The 20,990-nt window shown below is 45.8% G+C and overlaps 1 protein-coding gene across 2 annotated transcripts in view; it reads left to right on the forward strand.

The window, feature by feature from the left end:
* Positions 1-20,493, forward strand: part of LOC146863673 (uncharacterized) — a 293,885-nt gene extending 273,392 nt beyond the window's left edge. Inside the window, exon 4 of one of the 2 annotated variants that reach the window (XM_085640662.1) lies at positions 19,510-20,493. In XM_085640662.1, the coding sequence (XP_085496788.1) occupies positions 19,510-19,967 (458 nt within the window). In that variant the 3' untranslated portion in view covers positions 19,968-20,493. The remainder of the gene's footprint in view (positions 1-19,509) is intronic. The other variant, XM_085640663.1, reaches the window with a different exon arrangement.
* The last annotated feature ends 497 nt before the right edge of the window (positions 20,494-20,990 follow it).

A 20,990-nucleotide genomic window follows, 5' to 3' on the forward strand; every position in this document is an offset into this window, starting at 1 on the left:
ATTCTCCCTTTTGGACTCAAGTCAGCCCCGCATGTTTTCAAAGTGCATGGCAGTGATAGCGCCTTTCTAAGAAAGCACAACAAATTTGTCTAGCATTATCTAGACGACTGGCTGCACAAGAGTGATTCTCCCAGTCTTTTGCAATAACACCTACAAGCCTGCATTCGGGTGCTAACTCGATTGGGGCTGTGCGTCAACAACAACAAGTCCATTCTCAATCGAACTAAGAGAATTCACTACTTAGGTGCAACTCTAGAATCTGCAAATGCAAGAGTGTATCCTTCGGAGGACAGGTTATCCTCAATCATCCACAAATGTTGCAATCTCCTCCATACACCTCATCCCACGACCAGACCAGTATCCTCCCTGCTGGGCTCAATGGCCTCCTGCATTGTCATCATTCCCAGTGTCAGGCTGCAGATGAAACTGTTGCAGCAGGCATCAGAGGCTCAGTGGTCTCAGATCTACAACTGCTGGGAGGACATCATTACTCTTCTTCACACAGTGAAAGACTCCCTAAAATGGTGGATGCAGGGTCATCATTTGTTGAAAGGAATGCTGTTCCACCAGTAACTCCCCAAAAACACACTTGTCACAGACGTGTCTCTCAAGGGACGGGGAGCCCGCATGGGCCCTCTTCAGGTTTAGGGGAGGTGGTCAGAAAAGGAGAAAACCTACCACATCAATATGTTGGAACTAAGAGCTGTACATCTGGCGCTAAAAGCGATCTTTCCTTCCACACAGACACGCTCCTTGTTAGTTCAGATGTACAATACCACAACTATGTATTACCTGAACAAACAGGGAGGGACCAGATCCAGTCCTCTTTCACAGGAGGCGCAAACAATTTGGAAATGGCTACAGACAAGGGAACTGACCATATCGACAATTCACCTCCGCGGTACTCTCAGCATGCACGTGGACACGCTAAGCTGCAACTTCGTTGAAGCACACGACTGGGTGCTAAAAGACGAGGTAGCCCACAACATTTTCCAAAGAAGGGGTTATCCAGACATCGATCTGTTTGTGGATGTGACAAACGTAAAATGCCACACCTTCGCATCCATGTACCCTCAACCAGGCTCCATAGGGAATGCGCTTTTGATCGACTGGTCAGACATTACTCTAGGCCTTTCTACCAATTCGTCTCATACCATTGGTGATCATCAAACTCTACAGCTCAAGGACCAAGATGATCCTGATCGCACCAGAGTGGCCTCGCCAGTGCTGGTACACCACACAGGATGTCATCCGGATCTGCTAACCAAGTTCGGAGGGAAGGTACTCCATCCCACCTTTCCATCACTGAGATTAACGGCATGGCTCCTGAGATAGTCCGATATGGACATCTAGGCCTCTCGCCAGAGTGTATGCATATTCTGGAGGAAGCAAGAAGCCCATCTATGAGGAAATCATACGCTTTCAAATGGAAGCGCTTCTATCTGTGGTGTACAGCCAATGGACATAATCCCAATCTTGGTCAGGAACAGGTTATCCTCCCATACCTTTTGTACTTGGCTAAATCAGGTCTACAGTTTTCTTCTATTAAAGTACGCTTGGCGGAAATTAAAGCGTATAGAAAGTCACCTACTCAAGTCTTTCTTTCAGATGCCAGTAGTTAAAGACTTCTTAGAAGGGTTGAAAAAGGTATCCACCCCCGCCCCAATTGGGTCACCTTCCCCTCCCTGGGAACTTAATGTAGTCTTCTCTAATTTAATGGGTCCTCCCTTCGAACCCATTCACAGAGCCTCATTGCAGCACCTGGCATGGAAGACCGCTTTCTTAGTGGCAATTACCTCCGCTCGTAAAGAGCCTCATCTCATTTGTCATGCCAGCAGAGTAGTCATGAGAACCCATCTGAATTTCCTGACTAAGGTTGTCTCGTATTTTCATATTAATCAGTCTGTTAATCTCCGCAGCTTTTTCCAAACCCTTCCACTCCTCCTGAGAGGGTGTTACACACTTGACCTAAAAAGAGTTTTAAAATTCTACCTGGTTAAGACTAAGAGCATAAGAAAGTCGGATTGTCTCTTTGTGAATTATGGTCCAATGTGCACTGGTCTCCCTTCTTCTAAGCAATCCATCTCCAGATAGTGTCTTGTATCACTTTGTCTTATCAGTTAGCTAACAAACAGCTCCCTCAAAGACCTAAAGCTCACTCCACTAGAGGTAAAGCCTCCACTACAGCCCTTCTCAGGAATATGCCCATTCAAGAGATATGGAAAGCGGCTACATGGCAATCGGTACACACTTTTGCCAGCCATTATTCTGATACTTGGACGGATACCATGTGTGGGCAAGCTTCCTTGAGGAATTTGTTTGGTTAACATGTTGTTCACAGGGGTGTGGAATTTAATATAAATATCTACTTGTCCATGGGGCAGGTTGCTTAATAAATCCACTTGTCCCATTGGTGCCATGTAGTGCGACTACAAATTATGACAGCAATCTCATTATATAAGAGCTCTGATATAGCCTCTCTGATTATGCCAGGACTCCTACCATAGTAGTGTTTGAATACTTGCAATCCCCTTATGTTGCCACATTTTTGCAGATCTACATACTGGGGCTGAAGGTAGTGGTAAGCAATAGTTCCAGGGTTAGACTGCCCTTTTAAGTCTGTTCAAACCTACTAACTTGCATGTTTTAAGGGTTTTCAACAACTCTTCGCTAATCTTTTCCCATAAAGAGAAATGTTGAAACTTTTACACCTGAAAATAGCAGACATAAACCTTCTTCCAGAGTTGGGGAAAAAAATTGTTGGAGGGAAAGTGAACTTGCAAACACTTAGAATTTCGCATGAGCAAATCTACACGTCTATTTGCTCATGCTAAAATGCAGTTCACAAATGTTTTCTAGGAGTACTATGGCTCCCAATTGAAATGCGTGCCAACTTCAGAACTGTCTGTCTCACACACAAAGCTCTGCACACTGGGAAACCTGCCTACCTGACCTCCAAACTCAATAAGGCCAGTCAGACAAGAAACCTCAGGAGTACTAACACTCCACTTCTCATTCCTCTGAAAATTCCCAAACAAAAAATATCCCGCTCCTTCTCTGGAAATGCGTCCAAAATCTGGAACTCCATCCCAGTTCATATCAGGACCATCCCCTCCTTCTCAAAATTCAAAAGTCAGCTCAAAGACCTTTTCCTCAACCGTACTCTTCCGAATGGATAACTGCCCCCCAACGTAGAATCTTGCCCATTGCAGCATATAGTCACTTTGATAATGAAGGCTTCCACATCACCTACCTCTCGACTCGCTCCTTTGTCCCCCCCCTGAACTGGACTCGTCACAATTCAATATGTTTACTATTGTTATACTGTGTGTTCGATTGTTATACTGTGTGTTTGATTTCCTCACTATAAATGTTGTAAAGTGCTTCCATACCTTTGGATCTGGCCAGCGCTTTATTCAATAAATAGTTCGGTAAATTCTTGGGAATTCACAAAAGCCGTATAGCTGCACTTAATGCAAGGACATATACCATGGGTGCACTTTTGAGACTTTCTTTAATAATTGGGCCCCTAATGTCTGTCTTTATTAAAATTGTATCTCTCTCTCTATATTGGCTAGCTTTACTGTGAGTGACAGCATTCTGCTCTTTCACAAGGAGAATATCAGCACACAAAGTAGTTTTGTTCAGTGCCAGTACTATTTTGGTCGTGCGTGCTTTTTGAGACCAAAAACTATGTTTGTTATAATGCTGAGGGCCTGGCAGCTCCGACACCAATAAGGTTTTACAAAAACCATGCCAAAACAAGTCACACATTGACAAAACTAAAAAGCTGACCCCCAATTTCAGACCTACTAGCTTTGCCAATGCTTGTTTATTTTTGTTTCCCATAATCTTATTGAAACAAGTTACACTGATCTTCCATTATGAATATTTTTGGGAAATATTAGCATGCATCAACACATGTTACTAAATGATGCTGCAGAGAAATGCTACCTCAAATTGTACAGTAGTTTAGCTAAATATTATTTTTCTACTATCATTTTTTAATGAACATTTTATTTTGAAAGCGAAGAATCATCAATCTTGCTTTCAAGAATCTGCAAATATTTGCATAAAATCAGAGCCTCATATTGCTAAACTTTGAAAACGTGTGTACACTTTTTATACTGGAACCACTCTCAGTACTGCATTCAGAGCTTAGAACATTTACTTAGAGCGCTCCCCCTAATAATAAAGGCTTTCAATTAATGAACCATCAATAGAAGTTTGAACGGCATTAACATATGGACAAAAATGTTACCTTAACTGCAGACAGTGGCCGTCCCTGATCCATAATGTGGTACTGCAAACCGGCAGGCAAAGGATTTGTGCTGCAGGGGGTTGGGCCTACTTGTCGAAAGGACAAAATACACATGAAAACTTGTTGCCCTTGACCCCAAACACTATGTCCTGGGCGTCGGTCTTTAGGATTTTCACATCCCTGTGTTCAGAGTGTGTTGGCTACTGATATTCGTCTGCAGGATTCTGGGATGGGCTTGCTACTCTGTTCAGTGCTGATGACTATTGATGAGTTTCCCCTCGAAGAGAAGGATAAGTTACTTACGTATAATCCTGGTTCTCTTCCAGGGGTATACTCAACTTATAAGCAACCCACTCACCTGCCTGGACGAATACCATGCTTATACCAACCCTCTGTCTCCTATCGCTACACAGAGAAACACGCCGTAAAAAAGACCTGACCTAATTGTCACCTGGCATGATCGTAGGTCTTGGAGGCCTTAAAGGCATGTTGCCAGTTTTTTTTGTGTTTTTCATATGCAGCCTCTGAGCTAACTGCCTGCTATTACCTTGCCTTTTTTATTTGAAAATAAAGGCTATGTTCAAACAAGTTGAAAGTGCTTTTCTCTGGCATGGAAATGTTGCATAGATAGGTTTTATTTTGGTGGTTTGGGCTGCATATATGTGTGTGTATATATCTATATATGTGTGTGTGTGTGTATATATAGATATATATTTATATATGTTTTTACAGGAGTAGTCCTTAGATTTGGGTAAACCTGCATTAAGATATATACATGTGTATTTTAATATGTATTCTGGGGTCCCTGCACTAGGGTGGGGACTATTCAGTGCTTATTACTGAGTCCTTATCCTTCTCAGTCACTGTATAGGTGAGTGAGTTTCTGTATCAGTATATGTATAAGTAACTGAGTGGCTTTGTGAATAATAGTATGGGTGAGTTAGAGGCTGTGTGAGTTACTGGATGACTGCGTAGGTGTATTGTTAACTCATTTACGGTCAGTAGCTGTATGGGTGTATGAGTGGGTAAGTGTGTCTATGTCTCTATAACTGAATCTGTTACTGCCTGTACTGATACGTGAGTAGGTGCATGAGTGGCTGTATGTGAGTGAGTGGTTCTGTTAGTGGCTCTATGGGTGAGTTGATGTGTTACTGGCTGAATGGTTGAGTGATGAGATGTGAGAGTATATGGGTTCTGTGAATAAGTTTGTTAGTGATTGTGTTGGAGTGGGTTTATGACATGTTCTATGAGGATATTAAGTGAGTGTGTCAGCGTTTCTCTGGATGATGTCATGAGTGATGTCACTGACGTGTCATGAGGGAAATGCTTTCACTTTTGCCAATGCTTTCACTTTTGCGGCACGCTTGTTTTTTTTCCGCAAGCTTGTTTTTGTTGTTGTGACATTTCTTTTGAACTTTGTACCCATCTACTCGTCTACCGGTAAAACACATTGACGTTTACAACACTAATAGCTCCAACTCTCAGAAATGCGACACCAATTTGCATTGCAAATGCTTGTTTTTTAACTTCGACACAAGCTGGCTTCAGTTTTATTCGCGCGATCAGTGGTGGGTGCAAAAGTCACTGTGCTTCGCTTTACGTACACTTTGCTGCAGCTGTACCTGCTTACTAAGCCTATTGTCTCCCGTAATGTCTACTAGTCCCTGCCAGTCGCCGCCATTGCATCCTCCTCCCTGAAAGCAATGGCGGTTGTTATTAGCGGCAGTGCTAGAGTCCAGCGCCACCGAGCCTGAAATCCCCGCCGTCGCAGCCCCAGAGAAGGCGCTGCATGGACACATGCTCTCCTTCCTCATTAACATTTCACAGAAGGATGACGGTGCCCCGCTTCCCTCAGCCCCGTCGCCTCTTCTCCCATGCTCCCCAAGAGTGCCCCGCTGGAGCTTGAGAAGGACGCCTTTGCCAGCTGCCTGCCAGCCCTGCAGGCTGTGGTTAGGACCCCACTGGCCACGGCGCGCAACATTGGCCACATAAACTCCTTCACCCGGGGAATACCGCTGGCCGCCACCGTGCCCTTCTGCAGGCAGCAGTCGGCGGGACCCATGGCCTGCTGGACCCCAGAGCAACTGGTGGGGAACGTCTCCCTGAAGTTGCACTAGTAAGTTGCGCACATCCACACCAGTCCCCTAGACCGATTACATTTCAAATCCTTGTTTTTTTAACGAGCGTCGCGCTGCTTAACAAATTTTTTTTTTTTTTAAACCGCTGCAATGTCACGCTTTAACTTGCAATATTTCACTTTTTTTTGTGTTCAACATCGTTACAATCCGCACGTTAACTTTATATTGGTGCCGATACACCTATTATTAGCAGTTTGGTGGCTTCTAACATAGCCAAAGGTTCATTTTCCTTCTCCTCCTTTCCATGTGTGTAGGCAATTAAACACAAAAGGAAGGCGGCGGCCGCCGCCTTTACATCGTTGCCGGCTATGCAGCTTTTACGTCGGTCATACTTTTAAACACGGCGGCCGCCACCTTGTTTTTGGATTTGTTTACTTCTCTAGCATTTACGGCACACTTTAGCTTTTAAAATATAAAGTTAAAGCGCAGCGTGCCGCAAATGCAAAAAGCAACAAAAAATGCTAATTTCAGACATGTTATAAGCTCAGAATTCATAACAATCACATGAACAAAATATCATTATTTTGATTAACTCTATATTATGACACTTAAGCAAGTCCTTTGTTGGCTTGAACTGCTCATAATAGTACTTCCGGGCTTGACTCGTGACTTATGCCGTGCTCCCCAGTGATGCAGCATGCCCTGCTAGAGCAGCAGGCCCGGAGCACCCGAGGTCCGGGCCAGAGCACCCGACGCCATGAAGAAGAGCTACTCTAAATCAGAGACCCTGACCAGGCTCTTCAGGAAGAAGCAGGCCACCGACAATCTCTTTACCCCAAATCCACCCTGGATCTTACCACAGACTTCCAGCAAAGTAGACAGGAATTCCTACGGTCAGTATAACATTTAATGTAAATTCCGCCGTTGCAGTCGCGTACCGTTCTTACTTTTTAAATAACATATGCTCCAGTTTGCGTTTCAACCCTTGTGGACTTTTCTGTGGTCTCCTTTGGCGGGTTTTGGTCTTAAATGATTTTCTTTTGCGTAATTGTGATTAATGGCCTCGGTCGTCTCCGAGCTCTCAATGTTTCTAGGTCTATGCCCAAGCAGTTAGTTAATTTCCGGTATTTGTAGTCCCACTTTCATAATTAGAAGAAAAAAATGCAAACAAAAACTCAGATTTGATGACCTGCTTTGAGAAGTCGACATTCTTAAAGGTATCTTTCCCTAAACTGTACTGTCCACAACGGGGGTTCCCGAATGGCTCCTCCTTTCATGATCTCCAGGCCTAGTGTGACCAGGGCCACCACAGCATCACTCAGGGCCAGCACAGGATCACTCAATGCCACCACAGCATCACTCAGCGCCACCACATAATCAGTCAGCACCACCACATAATCAGTCAGCACCACCACATAATCAGTCAGCACCACCACATAATCAGTCAGCACCACCACATAATCAGTCAGCACCATCACAGCATCACTCAGGGCCACCACAGCATCACTCAGGGCCACCACAGCATCACTCAGCACCACCACAGCATCACTCAGGAACACCACAGCATCACTCAGTACCACCACAGCATCACTATGCGCTACCCAGCATCACTCAGCACCACCACAGCGTCACTCAGCACCACCACAGCGTCACTCAGCACCACCACAGCGTCACTCAGCACCACCACAGCGTCACTCAGCACCACCACAGCGTCACTCAGCACCACCACAGCATCAGTCAGCACCACCACAGCATCAGTCAGCACCACCACAGCATCAGTCAGCACCACCAAATAATCACTCAGCACCACCACAGCATCACTCAGTACCACAACAGCATCCCTATGCGCTACAACAGCATCACACAGCGCCACCACAGCATCACACAGCATCACTCAGCACCAACACAGCATCACTCAGAAACAGTACCACAACAGCATCACTGTGCGCCACCACAGCATCACTATGCGCCACCACAGCATCACTATGCGCCACCACAGCATCACTCTGCGCCACCACAGCATCACTCTGCGCCACCACAGCATCACACAGCGCCACCAGAGCATCACACAGCGCCACCACAGCATCACTCTGCGCCACCACAGCATCACACAGCACCAACACAGCATCACTCAGTACCACAACAGCATCCCTATGCGCTACAACAGCATCACACAGCGCCACCACAGCATCACACAGCATCACTCAGCACCAACACAGCATCACTCAGAAACAGTACCACAACAGCATCACTGTGCGCCACCACAGCATCACACAGCGCCACCACAGCATCACTATGCGCCACCACAGCATCACTATGCGCCACCACAGCATCACTCTGCGCCACCACAGCATCACTATGCGCCACCACAGCATCACTCTGCGCCACCACAGCATCACTCTGCGCCACCACAGCATCACACAGCGCCACCACAGCATCACTCTGCGCCACCACAGCATCACACAGCACCAACACAGCATCACTCATAAACACCACAGCATCACTCATAAACACCACAGCATCACTCATAAACACCACAGCATCACTCTGCGCCACCACAGCATCACTCTGCGCCACCACAGCATCACTCTGCGCCACCACAGCATCACTCTGCGCCACCACAGCATCACTCTGCGCCACCACAGCATCACTCTGCGCCACCACAGCATCACTCTGCGCCACCACAGCATCACTCTGCGCCACCACAGCATCACTCTGCGCCACCACAGCATCACTCTGCGCCACCACAGCATCACTCTGCGCCACCACAGCATCACTCTGCGCCACCACAGCATCACTCTGCGCCACCACAGCATCACTCTGCGCCACCACAGCATCACTCTGCGCCACCACAGCATCACTCTGCGCCACCACAGCATCACTCTGCACCACCACAGCATCACTCTGCGCCACCACAGCATCACTCTGCGCCACCACAGCATCACTCTGCGCCACCACAGCATCACTCTGCGCCACCACAGCATCACTCTGCGCCACCACAGCATCACTCTGCGCCACCACAGCATCACTCTGCGCCACCACAGCATCACTCTGCGCCACCACAGCATCACTCAACGACACCACAGCATCACTCAGTGCTTCTTACACTTTTTAATTACAACTTCTCAGCATGCTGCACAGCAGCCACACTTGAGACATTATAAATGTTTAGTTATCCAGCACAGTATCCTAGATTAGACAACATCAAGTGTTGCATGGCTATTCACTTATAAGGTCCCAAAAGCGAGACCTATTGGCTATGCCAATGCTTGTTGTAAATTGGAATGATTTCAGCTCCGGCCCAACTAGAGGGAATCTTCATACCTTGCAGAATGGCATTAAATAAAACCCAAAGATAAGGTGCCCAAATTGAAGGTTCACTACGGAATCGATCCCCAGGAATCCTATCTAGTCCTGGCGCCTTACCTGGTGCTATTTTATCTAAGGCACTCGTTATCTCTGAGTGTTATAGTCGGGATAACGTCACTGGTCCTAGGGGTGATCATGGGTACAGTCTGGCAATCAACCAGTACTGCGCCAACTACTGTCTCAGTCCTCGTATAGAGGGACTCAGTGGACCCTCCACACTTCTGCCTCTAAGTTTGGTTCAATCGGTGATTTTGCTTCGGTAGTACCTGTGTTGACCGCCTTCCAAAAGGTCCTTATGTCATGGGAATTCGGAGAACTTCTCAGAGTATCCCACTTGTCTCTTTCCCAGCCTTTTTTTTGCTTCCCCCATGCTAGAATGGTAGGCCGCTCTATTGGATTTAATTAGGGAGCGGTCATTGGCCTTGATGGCCAAAATCAAAGCTGTTTTGGCCATTCAGCATTGGGCATTATACCAGGTGTGCGGGGGTTTCCTATTTGGCCTGGTAGTTTTCAAGGGAAAGAAAAAATGGGCCAGAGTAGACGTAAGCCTAATATGATCAGGGCTACCATATGTGGACCAATTGTGATGCCATTGGCAGAGACAGATTTGGTTGCAGTCAAAAGGGCAGGAATAATAGCTTTGTACAGGGACCCTAGCCTATCTTGAGCCTGGTGTATGTCAGCCCACCTGACTCTCTTCCTATAAGTGGTGAGAGACAGCCTATCATCAGTTGGGTCCTAAGTCACTCCGTGGTTTTAACTTGTTTATCTCCAATACAAGGACATTATGATCACTGTCATGCCGCGTCATGACCTTGAAGTCGAATACTCTATGCCAGGATTTTAAATCGACTAAGATGTAATCTAATAGAGAGCCTCTCCCGTTTCTATTGAAGGTAAAATTGCTCGGAGAATCGGACTTTGTTCTTCCGTTACATGCCCTTGGTGAGTGATTTAAGACAAGAGAGTTTATCTGTATCACCAGAGGGGACCAGACTTTAACTAAAGGGCTAGTGGACTCTGGGATCGCCCAATACTGGTCTGCTTCACAGGGTCCATCCTTGTATATGCCTTCTATTGGCTCATACTGACAGTTAAAATCCCCTCCTATAATCGCCTTATACTCATCTGGGATGGTGGCTAGAAAGGAAATTAATTTGTCAAGTTTTTGACTCTTGGCCACATCTAACTGGTCTTGAATACACGTTAATTAGTGCAATGGTAATCTTAGGCGGGAAATGAAGGAGGACACACGGGATGTTGTTTGAAGAAGTTTCTATCTTATTGGCTGTACAGCCGGGGTGGACGCCCACCCATGAGCATAATCCACCCAAGGGCCCCCCTTTGCCACATGATACTGCATGAGTGCCAAAAAGTAGCAAAACCTAGTTTTGAGGCTTCCTGGAGACGTGGGCAAGAGAGGAACATACAGATATCAAATTGGTCGATAAAGTAACCCCAATCTGGAATATCTATCTTGGAGTTTAGACCAGCTGCGTTCCAGGATAGGACTTGCAGCTTTGATGGATCCGGGGTATTAATTATAGCGACAGCTTCAATGGTGGGGGAAGGGGAAGGCAGGGACCCGCAAAGCCCAAGAGCAGCTTTCGTTACACTTCCAATGTTTGCTGGGGGGAACTGGTTGCTGATTGTGGCCGTATTGCGTCCCTCTTTATTCCCTGGGGAGCCGCTCATGCTCCCACTGGTTTTTCCCTCCCTAACATTTCCCACCTGTGTCTCACCCCGTAGATCACCAGGTCCTCTGCCCTTGGGCTCGAGTCAATCGACTCCTTCTAGGCCGTGGAATCTGTTTGATGTAGGAATATTATATATTGTCTGCCTGGGACGATAATGATCTAGGGAAGCTATATGGTGATTTTGGATTTCTGGATTCCAGCCCCAACCAGTTTTCTTTCTTGTTTGATAAGCTCTCTCTGAGGGATAAAAATAACCCAACGGCAAGACTCTAATCGTACCCATCTGGCTCCCATCCTCTTGGTTTAAAATATCTTGAACAACACACGGGTTGCTAAAATGTATCACTATACAATCACAGTTGATATCCTTGGGTCTCGAACCAAGCCAGTCAACTCTACGTGTAGTTAAAATCTCTCCTGCATCGTCTTAAGTAAATTGTCTATGGTTAACTAACCAGAACAAACATTTGTTTTTTAAATCCTGGTGCGATTCATGTTGGCCCCCTCCAAGCTCAGGGATACCGGCAAGAACAAGGACGTAGGGAGTTGAAGCGGGTGGTAAATTAATAACTGGAAGGGAAGGATTTTTATTAAAGGCTTCTGCAAGCTTGTTGGGTCCTACACCCGTCGACTGTTTATTCGGCTGCCGATCCTTGTTGAGCTGTTGGTTTATAGGCATTGGATTGGGTCTGTTTGGGATTGTGGAGTGCTGTCTCTTTAAAATGACTCTACTATGGGTAGTGGGTTGCTGTCTCTCAGGGTTTGGTGCAACATAAACCGAGGCGTCATTCTGTATGAGGGACGGGGCTGTCCTACTAATGTTAGTTTCAACCAGTGCTATAGGTCCAATACCGGTCCCGTCATTCCCATATGCAACCCCCCTATCAACTACTCCCCTGTCACCTTTCAGTTCCTTGAGCAGGGTGGCCATCTTATCAACCCTATCTACAAGGGGTTTGAGCTCATCCTGGACTATGTGCCTAACTTGTATTTGCAAATCCACCACTAATTTGGTAACCCAGGCAGGTTGTTCGATGACCAGCTCGGAGCTATTTGCTAGACCTCCCATCCCAGTACCACTGTCGTCTGGCTTCTCTCTCGTCACCTTTTTCCTTCTGGCCATTGTTTTAGCTTGTAGTTTAGGTTTCCCTTTAATAATGGGCCGTGATTGTGAATCCTTCCTACTTTGCTCGATAATGATTGCTTCCACTGCAGATGATTGGCCCCCAGGGATGTCGGTAAGCAGGGTTCCTGAAACTTGTGATGTCGAAATCCACCAGAGGGAGTTCCAGATTTGGGGTTAAAGATTGTCGTCTCTGTCCGCTCAATTTCTGTTGTTACCGCACCTAATGCCTTCTCAAGCATCCTGTCTATAGAGGTAGGTTGAGCTTTAGTTTTTAGCTTGGGAGGAGCCTGTTGTTTCTTTTCTGCACAGACACGCTTGCCCATTGTCCCTCGAAGTTGCAGCTAATCTTACAGAAAGATGAGATATTATTCGGACACTACTAATTCTCTCGGAAAGTGGGGTGCCAGAAGGACAAAAAGAAAAACATAGGGCACAGAATGCAAATGGCACAAAAATAAACTAACTAAACAAAAAGAAAAAGCAGGTAACAAAGTGCAGTTTGCAAAACTTCAAGAGGATATGAGAAAAAATATCACTATGACCACAGAGAGCATACTATGGAATTCTGGACACTTGCGGGTATCTATACTCCGATAAATCTTTAAAAAGACCTATATAGCTAAAATAAACAACAAACTAAGCATGTAGGTAAAAACTTGGCCGTTTGCTCTTAAAAGTAATTAATAACGAACAACTTTTAACCGGTTCTTTTAGACTGCCCCGAGCCGCCAACCACTACTCAACTAACAGTCTGAAGGTTTTTTTTTTAGCAGAAATAGGAAAGCAATTGACTGAGATCCAGGTAATTTAAAGTACGAAGGGAGGGGTAAGAAAGGTCGATCTCACCGCATTCCCCTCCTGGTGATTAACAACCCTGTTCCAAGACCTGGAGCCATGTGTGGTTATGCCCGATGTAACAACCAAGGGGGCTGGCTCTGCCCTGCCACTGACGGGCGCAGATGGGCCCACCAGCGCGCATCCCGCGCTGCGAGAGCCCGGGAAGCTCCTTATCGCGCCTCCGGGCGCTGCTGGTGACATCGTCAGCAGGCAACTACTCATACCTGCTGGGAAATGTAGTGCCCGGTAGCTGTTCCCCTCACGACAGGATAATGAAGCAGGCAAGCCGTTCACCTCACGGCAGGATACTGGAGCAAGCAAGCCGTTCCCCCTCACAGCAGGACAGCTGAGCAGGTGAGCCATTCCCCTCACGGCCAGGTCTGCTGCCAAGAAACCCGTCCCGCGCTGCGGGAGCCCGGGAAGCTCCTTATCGCGCCTCCGGGCACTGCTGTTGACGTAGTCAGCAAGCGACTACTCAAGCCTGCTGGGAAATGTAGTGCCCAGTAGCCGTTCCCCTTACGGCGGTTGTTCTGCTTGGGTCTTCGGATCAGATAGAACCCGCTCAGCAGAGCCTCTCTAACCCAGCCAGAACGTTACCCTCTCCCTAGGGCCTATTCACATTAAGTAACCACATGTATATACCACCTAAGGACAGGGAATTCCTACTCATATATATATATATATACCAAAACCTCTTATAATCGGCGGCCTCGCGATCCCATACGGATCCAGGACTTCCTACCCAGACGGCAGCCTCAGCCTCGCGATCCCATACGGATCCAGGACTTCCTACCCTAAACGGCAGCCTCAGACACAAGTGGCGGCCTCGCGATCCCACACGGATCCAGGACTTCCTACCCAGACGGCAGCCTCAGCCTCGCGATCCCATACGGATCCAGGACTTCCTACCCAAACGGCAGCCTCAGACACAAGTGGCGGCCTCGCGATCCCACACGGATCCAGGACTTCCTACCCAGACGGCAGCCTCAGCCTCGCGATCCCATACGGATCCAGGACTTCCTACCCAGACGGCAGCCTCAGACACAAGTGGCGGTCTCGCGATCCCACACGGATCCAGGACTTCCTACCCAGACGGCAGCCTCAGCCTCGCGATCCCATACGGATCCAGGACTTCCTACCCAGACGGCAGCCTCAGCACAAGTTCATCCTATGATCACCATAACATACAGGAAGGGAACCAGTCTCACTATTCATCAGATCACACAAGGATTGCTAGATCGAGCACAGCTTGTTCTCTGGTTCGAGGGGCTCCTCTCTCCCTTATTCAGTTACCACTTACCTGATCAGGGTTAACATCTGCTCATGTCAAGTCACAGCTGACTAGAAGAATAGGCTACCCTCTTATACAAGAACACGCAGCACATGTTGGTTCACTACAAACTGGGTACTTTATTACTCATTACATACGCAACCACATAACATTACAATATAACACATAACCTGCAAAGAAAAGTGATAGATTAGGTTGTACACTCTAATAAGAATGGGGTCGACATCACCTTAGTAGTGTGTAGCCTGCACTCAATGGTCATCTAGGTTCCCTTCTCGTCTGTGCCTCGGCTCGCCTGGAAGTCACACCTCCGCAGTCACGGATCTGTTCCCTTCACCCTTCTCCGAGTCACTGGGACCTCTTCCTCATCGGCTACTCTCTCCTCTCCGGCTATTCTGCTAGAAGAATATCTGTCTCTCGGTTTTTCTCCGCCTTCAAGTTTGTCATCTGTCTTCCCTGGAATAAGTAGTAGCTTTACTGCTAACGGCTAGATGCCGCCTACGGACTGAAGCAAGTGCCAAGTATCTGCCTCGGACTTTCACTAATATAGAGGTGCATTTCCTCATGGAAAATTCCGGCCCGTAACCTGCCGCCCACCAAATTCTTGTACCTCCCCGTACCAAGGACACGTTCCCAGCCGGCCGGCCGGCCTGATGTAGTGTCTTCGGAATGAAGAAAAATACAATCCTTCGATAAGGGCCGGCCTGAACCGGTTCTCTCCAAGCGAATAACACCTCATAACTAAAACATTACATTTGACCTAGAAGCATCCCAAGCTACCGGAGCAGAAAGAAAGATGGAGTCTCTCCCGTTTGAGGCCTACCAGGCCTGAATTCAGCACGGCTCCATGAAATACCCTCACTACAGGACAGGTTATCCCTAATACTAACGAATCTATCCCCTAGGCTATGTGTGCAAGCCCTGATCTATGGGGAAGAGCACAGGATCATGTCAAAGTGCCTAGTAAATAGGCTCCATTCACTACTCTAACCCTTAGACTTGGATGGTAAGAGACTGAAGTCACATTCATCACCCTTCAACACAAGAAGGCCGGGAAAATCGAGCAGTACAGCGGTGTAATGAAGCAGGCAAGCCGTTACCCTCTCGGCGGGATACTGGAGCAGGCAAGCCGTTCCCTCACGGCAGGTCAGCTGAACAGGTAAGCTGTTCCCCCTCACGGCCAGGTCGACTGCCAAGAACTTTCACTATTAGATTGCTGCGGTGCAAACATGCTATGCCTCCACCTTGACCACAAGCTCTGTCCAACATAATGATATCATAGTTGGGAGGTATTAACCCCTTCAGTGCCACGCCCTTTCCCCCTCCTGTCCAGGGAGTTTCATTAGTGGGTGGGGTTCATGACGAGATAGTCTCGTCATGGGCACAGCGCGACCGTGCTCCATGACGAGACTATCTCGTCATGGGCACAGAAGAGGTTAAAAGGTCCAGGGAGACAGCAGCTGAGTCATTTAGCCAAGTTTTCGTCAACATTACAAGGTCAAGATCCTGGGCAAGGATGATGTCGCCAATGTCCACCGCCTGTTTAACAGCCGATCGGCAGTTTAGGAGTATGCATTTCAGTCTTATGTTGGTGTCCATTGGTGCAGTAAGAGTGGTGGTGATCCTCCTGAGGTTGTTCTAATTTAGAGTTCTGGTGTTAGGCCTAGGTTCTCTGAAGGGGTCCGTGGGGATGGGTTCAATAAGTTGCAAGTTTGGTAAGGGGGAGGGATGAGCCAGATCGTATGAGAGTAGTAGGGATTGGATATCTCGATCAGACAAGGAGGTTCTACATCTGGAGGGACGAGAAGGGTGATACAGGGATCTAGACCGCCAAGTATAAGGGGGGAAGGGAGCCCGGCACGACCCCTTGCTGGGTATGACTACACCAATGCACGTTGGGCATGCACCTTTATTCCAATATATATAGCACTATCACGTATGACTACGCAGTGCACTTTCGGCATGCACTTTTATTCCAATATTTATAGAACTATCACATATGACTACACCAGTGCACTTTGGGCATGAACTTTTATTCCTGTGGTCATCCTGAGCAGTTGATCCTACCACTGCAGATATAACCAGCCCTTTTTTGCTTGATCTGCTGGTTGTTCACCACAGGATTTCAGAGTAAAGAAAATCTTTGGAAATACCATTCTAATAACCACCTGCCTCATAAGTATGTATGCCTTTCATTAGTCTTTTCATATGGGAGTATCTGGCCAGTTATTTACTTAATGCCTGTGGAGAAGACTTCTACTTAAGCCTAGCTACATAATGGAGGTGACCAGTTGATAATGCTGAAGGGGAGTTGGTAAGCTCCTTGTACACTCGGGATTGTTTGAATTTAATTTTGTTTGCCTTCCCAGTACTGTTAAGGTTTGCTTACTACATTACAGGTAACAAGTGAAAGGCCTTCCTCTGCTATATATATCGGAGGCATAAAATGAATGTTCAGATTCAAGTAACTGGCATACTGTACTGGTAGTACGCGATTAGTAGTAGAAAATATGACTCTATAAAGTGATACCATAAATGCCCAAAAAAAAATCATGTTAACATAACAAAATGTACAAATGGCAGGTTTCAGGATCATCTGGGTACTCCTAGGAGCTTAGCGCACAAAACATTAAGCAAAATGCAAAGCAAACTTGAGCTATTAAAGCTTTATACCGCCCTATGTTGTCTTCGCCCTTTGAGGTAAGGACTAGCCCCTCATCTCCTCTGAGTTTTGGTGTACAATCCTACAGTTGATTGTTTTCGGATATGTGACCACATTATACTTGATTTTTGCTGCTACGCCCACTTCAAAGATGATGCAGTTACAGAAACCACTGACTTCTCTGGTGGGTTCCTATCAAATTTCTCTTTCTTTATTCCAGATACTAGTAGCTCACTGTGGGTTAATCACCTGCTGAGCTCATATTGTTTTCCTCCTGTTGCACTTCCTCCTTTTCCTTTGATGTTGAATTTTCACTTTTGTCCTCATTCACTGACACATTTTTCACTTTCTCAAATGTCCCTGACTTTTAACATATTCTAGATGGTAAAATACTGTCCATTAGTCTATATACTTTTATAGGTAGGGGTGCAGAACCAAGCATTAGATGCTGCCACAAATAATGTTTTTTAATACGGCTACCTAGAAGCAATTCATTATGGTCTCACATGGCACCCAGGTGATACGATTGGTATTTGGTACTCCATATCACAGTCTTCTCCCTTACTGTGACTTAGCCTTCTGCATGGTGAGGTGCAACTCTTATTCCTTTTTGTCTCTGCTAACCAACAACCACCTGGTCTGGAATGTTTCACCCATGGACCTTCTGAGAGAGGGCTGTTGAGTTCACTTGTTAGCTAGGGCTGCATTCCTTGTGACTAACCTCTACAGCTTATTTGTAGCTGTGGGCCTTACTGCTCCATGCCTTCCACTGTCAAAGTTTGTTTGGTCAGTCCATGCAGTGTTCATGTTTAATTTGCTACGGCAGTACATGAGTCCCAACTAACCAGAGTTCCGTTCATGAGCTTGTTGTCCAAACCCCACTCTCTGCACCGAGCTTTTCAATGCGTAGGCCATAATTACCTTTAAAGTCGATGAGAAGAACAAGTATTTGAGTTACAGCAAAACAGATTAGAGAATTTTGTGGTATGCTGGTCAGAGACGTTTGTGGGTAGACAGCGTCTTATCAAAGATCCTAGTTACTCACCACTCTGTATAGGGAACCTCTTGCTGTACTGTATGTCCCACTTGCAAGGCTACAAGAAGTTTACTTTTTAGTTGGGTAGACTTCAATTGAACCCTTGTATTTACTCTCTATTGTTGCTCTGGGTCAAGTTTATTGCTGTTTTTGGCAGCTTGTGCGGATAAGACTAAATCTGTATTTCTAGAACTTCTCTAGGACCAAGGTGTATTGAATGAGTGGAAATCTTCCCTTCTTAGCAAATGCTGATGAAATAATATATCTAGGATTAAGTGAACTTCAGGACCTCTAGGAATTGGTGAGATTTGTTTGTTTGAACTGTGACAAAAGGAACAACTGGGGCTGAATTCTAGAATACCCTGGAATAGCAACTTGTGCAAAGAGATGAGTTGAGTAGATCAGCAAGAGGGATTAGTGGTTTTACATTAATCCCAGATGCAGGACCAAGGCTGTGCATGCCCTCCATATAGGCTGGGGGCAGAATGCGACCATACTGGTAAAATTATGGGCCAGAGTTCCATTCTGATATGAGAGTGCAGAAAGCCTGGGCTTTTGCTTGGCGCTGAGGATAACCTTGCAAAGTATTCTCCAACGGTCCCTATCCCCTTTGGTTGAAATACGCAGTAGGAGCGAGAAATCCCCCTGCAACTATAAGAAGTACAGATTTGGACTTTGGTGCAATTTATTTACAAGTGTTTATTTTTCATACTGTGATTATATGTACTCTAGTCTCAATCCTTTTATTGGTATAGTACTCTGAAGTGTTTGCTTGATTATCTTAGATTTTTGGTTATTACATGAGACCATGAATAATACCAAAGCCATGCAATATATTGGCGTTAAGGTGAAGGCTTCAAGTTGCTCGAACGTCTTGCTCAAGGACGTAATAGAGTCCTTCTGGTACGATCAAAGGAGCTGAGGTAACCACGAAAGTTAGCTGAAATACAAAAATTCTGTTACTCTAATATCCAAAGGTTTGATTGACATAGTCATTATTAACTTAAACCATGAAGCTACTAATGGTTTGTGATGCTTTCACTACATTACAAATTCTAATTTGCAATTGGTGGACTTGCTGGTTGAATGGGTGGTATTAAGAGTTTTTTTTAGCTTGACCTTCCTCTTTCTCATACCTACTTTTCCTTTCAGCAGCTGACCCAAGCCCTGTCCAGCACCTGCAGCAGTCACATGAGCAGCTTCTTCTGCACCAAGAACATGCAGAGATGATGGAAAATCTTGTGGCCAGCATGGACAGTATGGTGAAGGTGGTGGAGCGCATGGCCACTGTGGTGGAGCAGTCCTCTCTGCAGATGAATCATTTAAGTGACCTCATCATGAAGTTTGTTGCAAAAGATTCATCAAAGCAGGAGCAACACCTTGCAGATTCAGTCTTTGATCACTCTTTTTCTCAGACTTCTCTAGGCACCCATCAGCAGGAGCCAGGGCCCAGCCCTGCATCCACTTCCTTATCTAACAGCTCAGTTGAGTCAGGAGTAGGGCAGGGTAAAAGCCCAAGTTGTAAATCACGCCGTGCCAGTAGCCACAGCTTAGTGGTCCCAAGAAGGAGCGACCGAGAAAGACGCCCTTCAGCTCGTTTCTATATGTAATTTATAAAGTACCCGAGTATTCAGTTCATATATGCTAGTTATGCATAGGAGTATGATAACCTTCAAACTATAAACCTATCAAAATAGGTGGAGGTCTTGCAGTGCCTTGAACTTTATAGTTGAGTATTGGAGCAGATGTCTCTTAAGGCAGTTGGTTACTTATTTTTTTATTTATCATTTGTTTTTTTAAATCTGAAAATATTTGATTGTTTGGGAGTCGGCCACTCTAAGGGTACAGTCTTGACCCAGAATAGCACTAGTGTTTTTTTTTTTTTTAATTAAAGACCTCTGGTAATATTTGCAAAAGAAAATATTTTGAGAATAAAATTTTACGTTCTCTCCTTTTTGATTTACAGGTTTTCAGTAGTTTAATACAAGTTTAATAAAATTACAATTTAATTAAACCAGCGTATATACGTTCCAAAAGTTTATTTAATATATACAGTGCTTTGTTCCTAAGTGCTCAGTAAGAATATATTACTGATGCAAAAAAGTGGAAAATATGAATAAAGGAAAGTTAGGTAAATCAGAATTGACTAATATTTATGGTGAGAGTCAAATATGGATGCAAATGGCGTGTGCAGTGGTTATCTAGAAAGTAGAAGTGTGGAGAGAAGTTGGAGGATAGTAAAGTGGAGTTGGGATGGAAAATGCAAGTAGGAAGTGATTCAGCCAGCAGTTGAGCTAAAGAGATGTAATACCATGCTGCTCGGCGTCTTCGATCAGACAAAGGGTACCTCATACTCTAGTCTCAACTGCCTCCAAATGTTGATACTCTTTGTGTACCATTTACCATAGTAGCTTGGTTGGGGTAGCGGGAAACACATGTAAGGAAGTGTAACCAGATTCAAGGATACTCCTAGGGAGTAAGGTCAATGTCCTAGGGAGTAAGGTCAATGTTGGACAATTGCTGATGAACATACACTCACTATGAGGCTCTTTCAGTGTTAAAAGGCTCAATGTGTGCAAGTACTGAGCAATACAAAGGACAGCTGTAGGTTGTGTTCTTTTGCTGAGGTTTTC

This window comes from Triturus cristatus, chromosome 2_1, assembly GCF_964204655.1.
Source record: "Triturus cristatus chromosome 2_1, aTriCri1.1, whole genome shotgun sequence".
Lineage (NCBI taxonomy): Eukaryota > Metazoa > Chordata > Amphibia > Caudata > Salamandridae > Triturus > Triturus cristatus.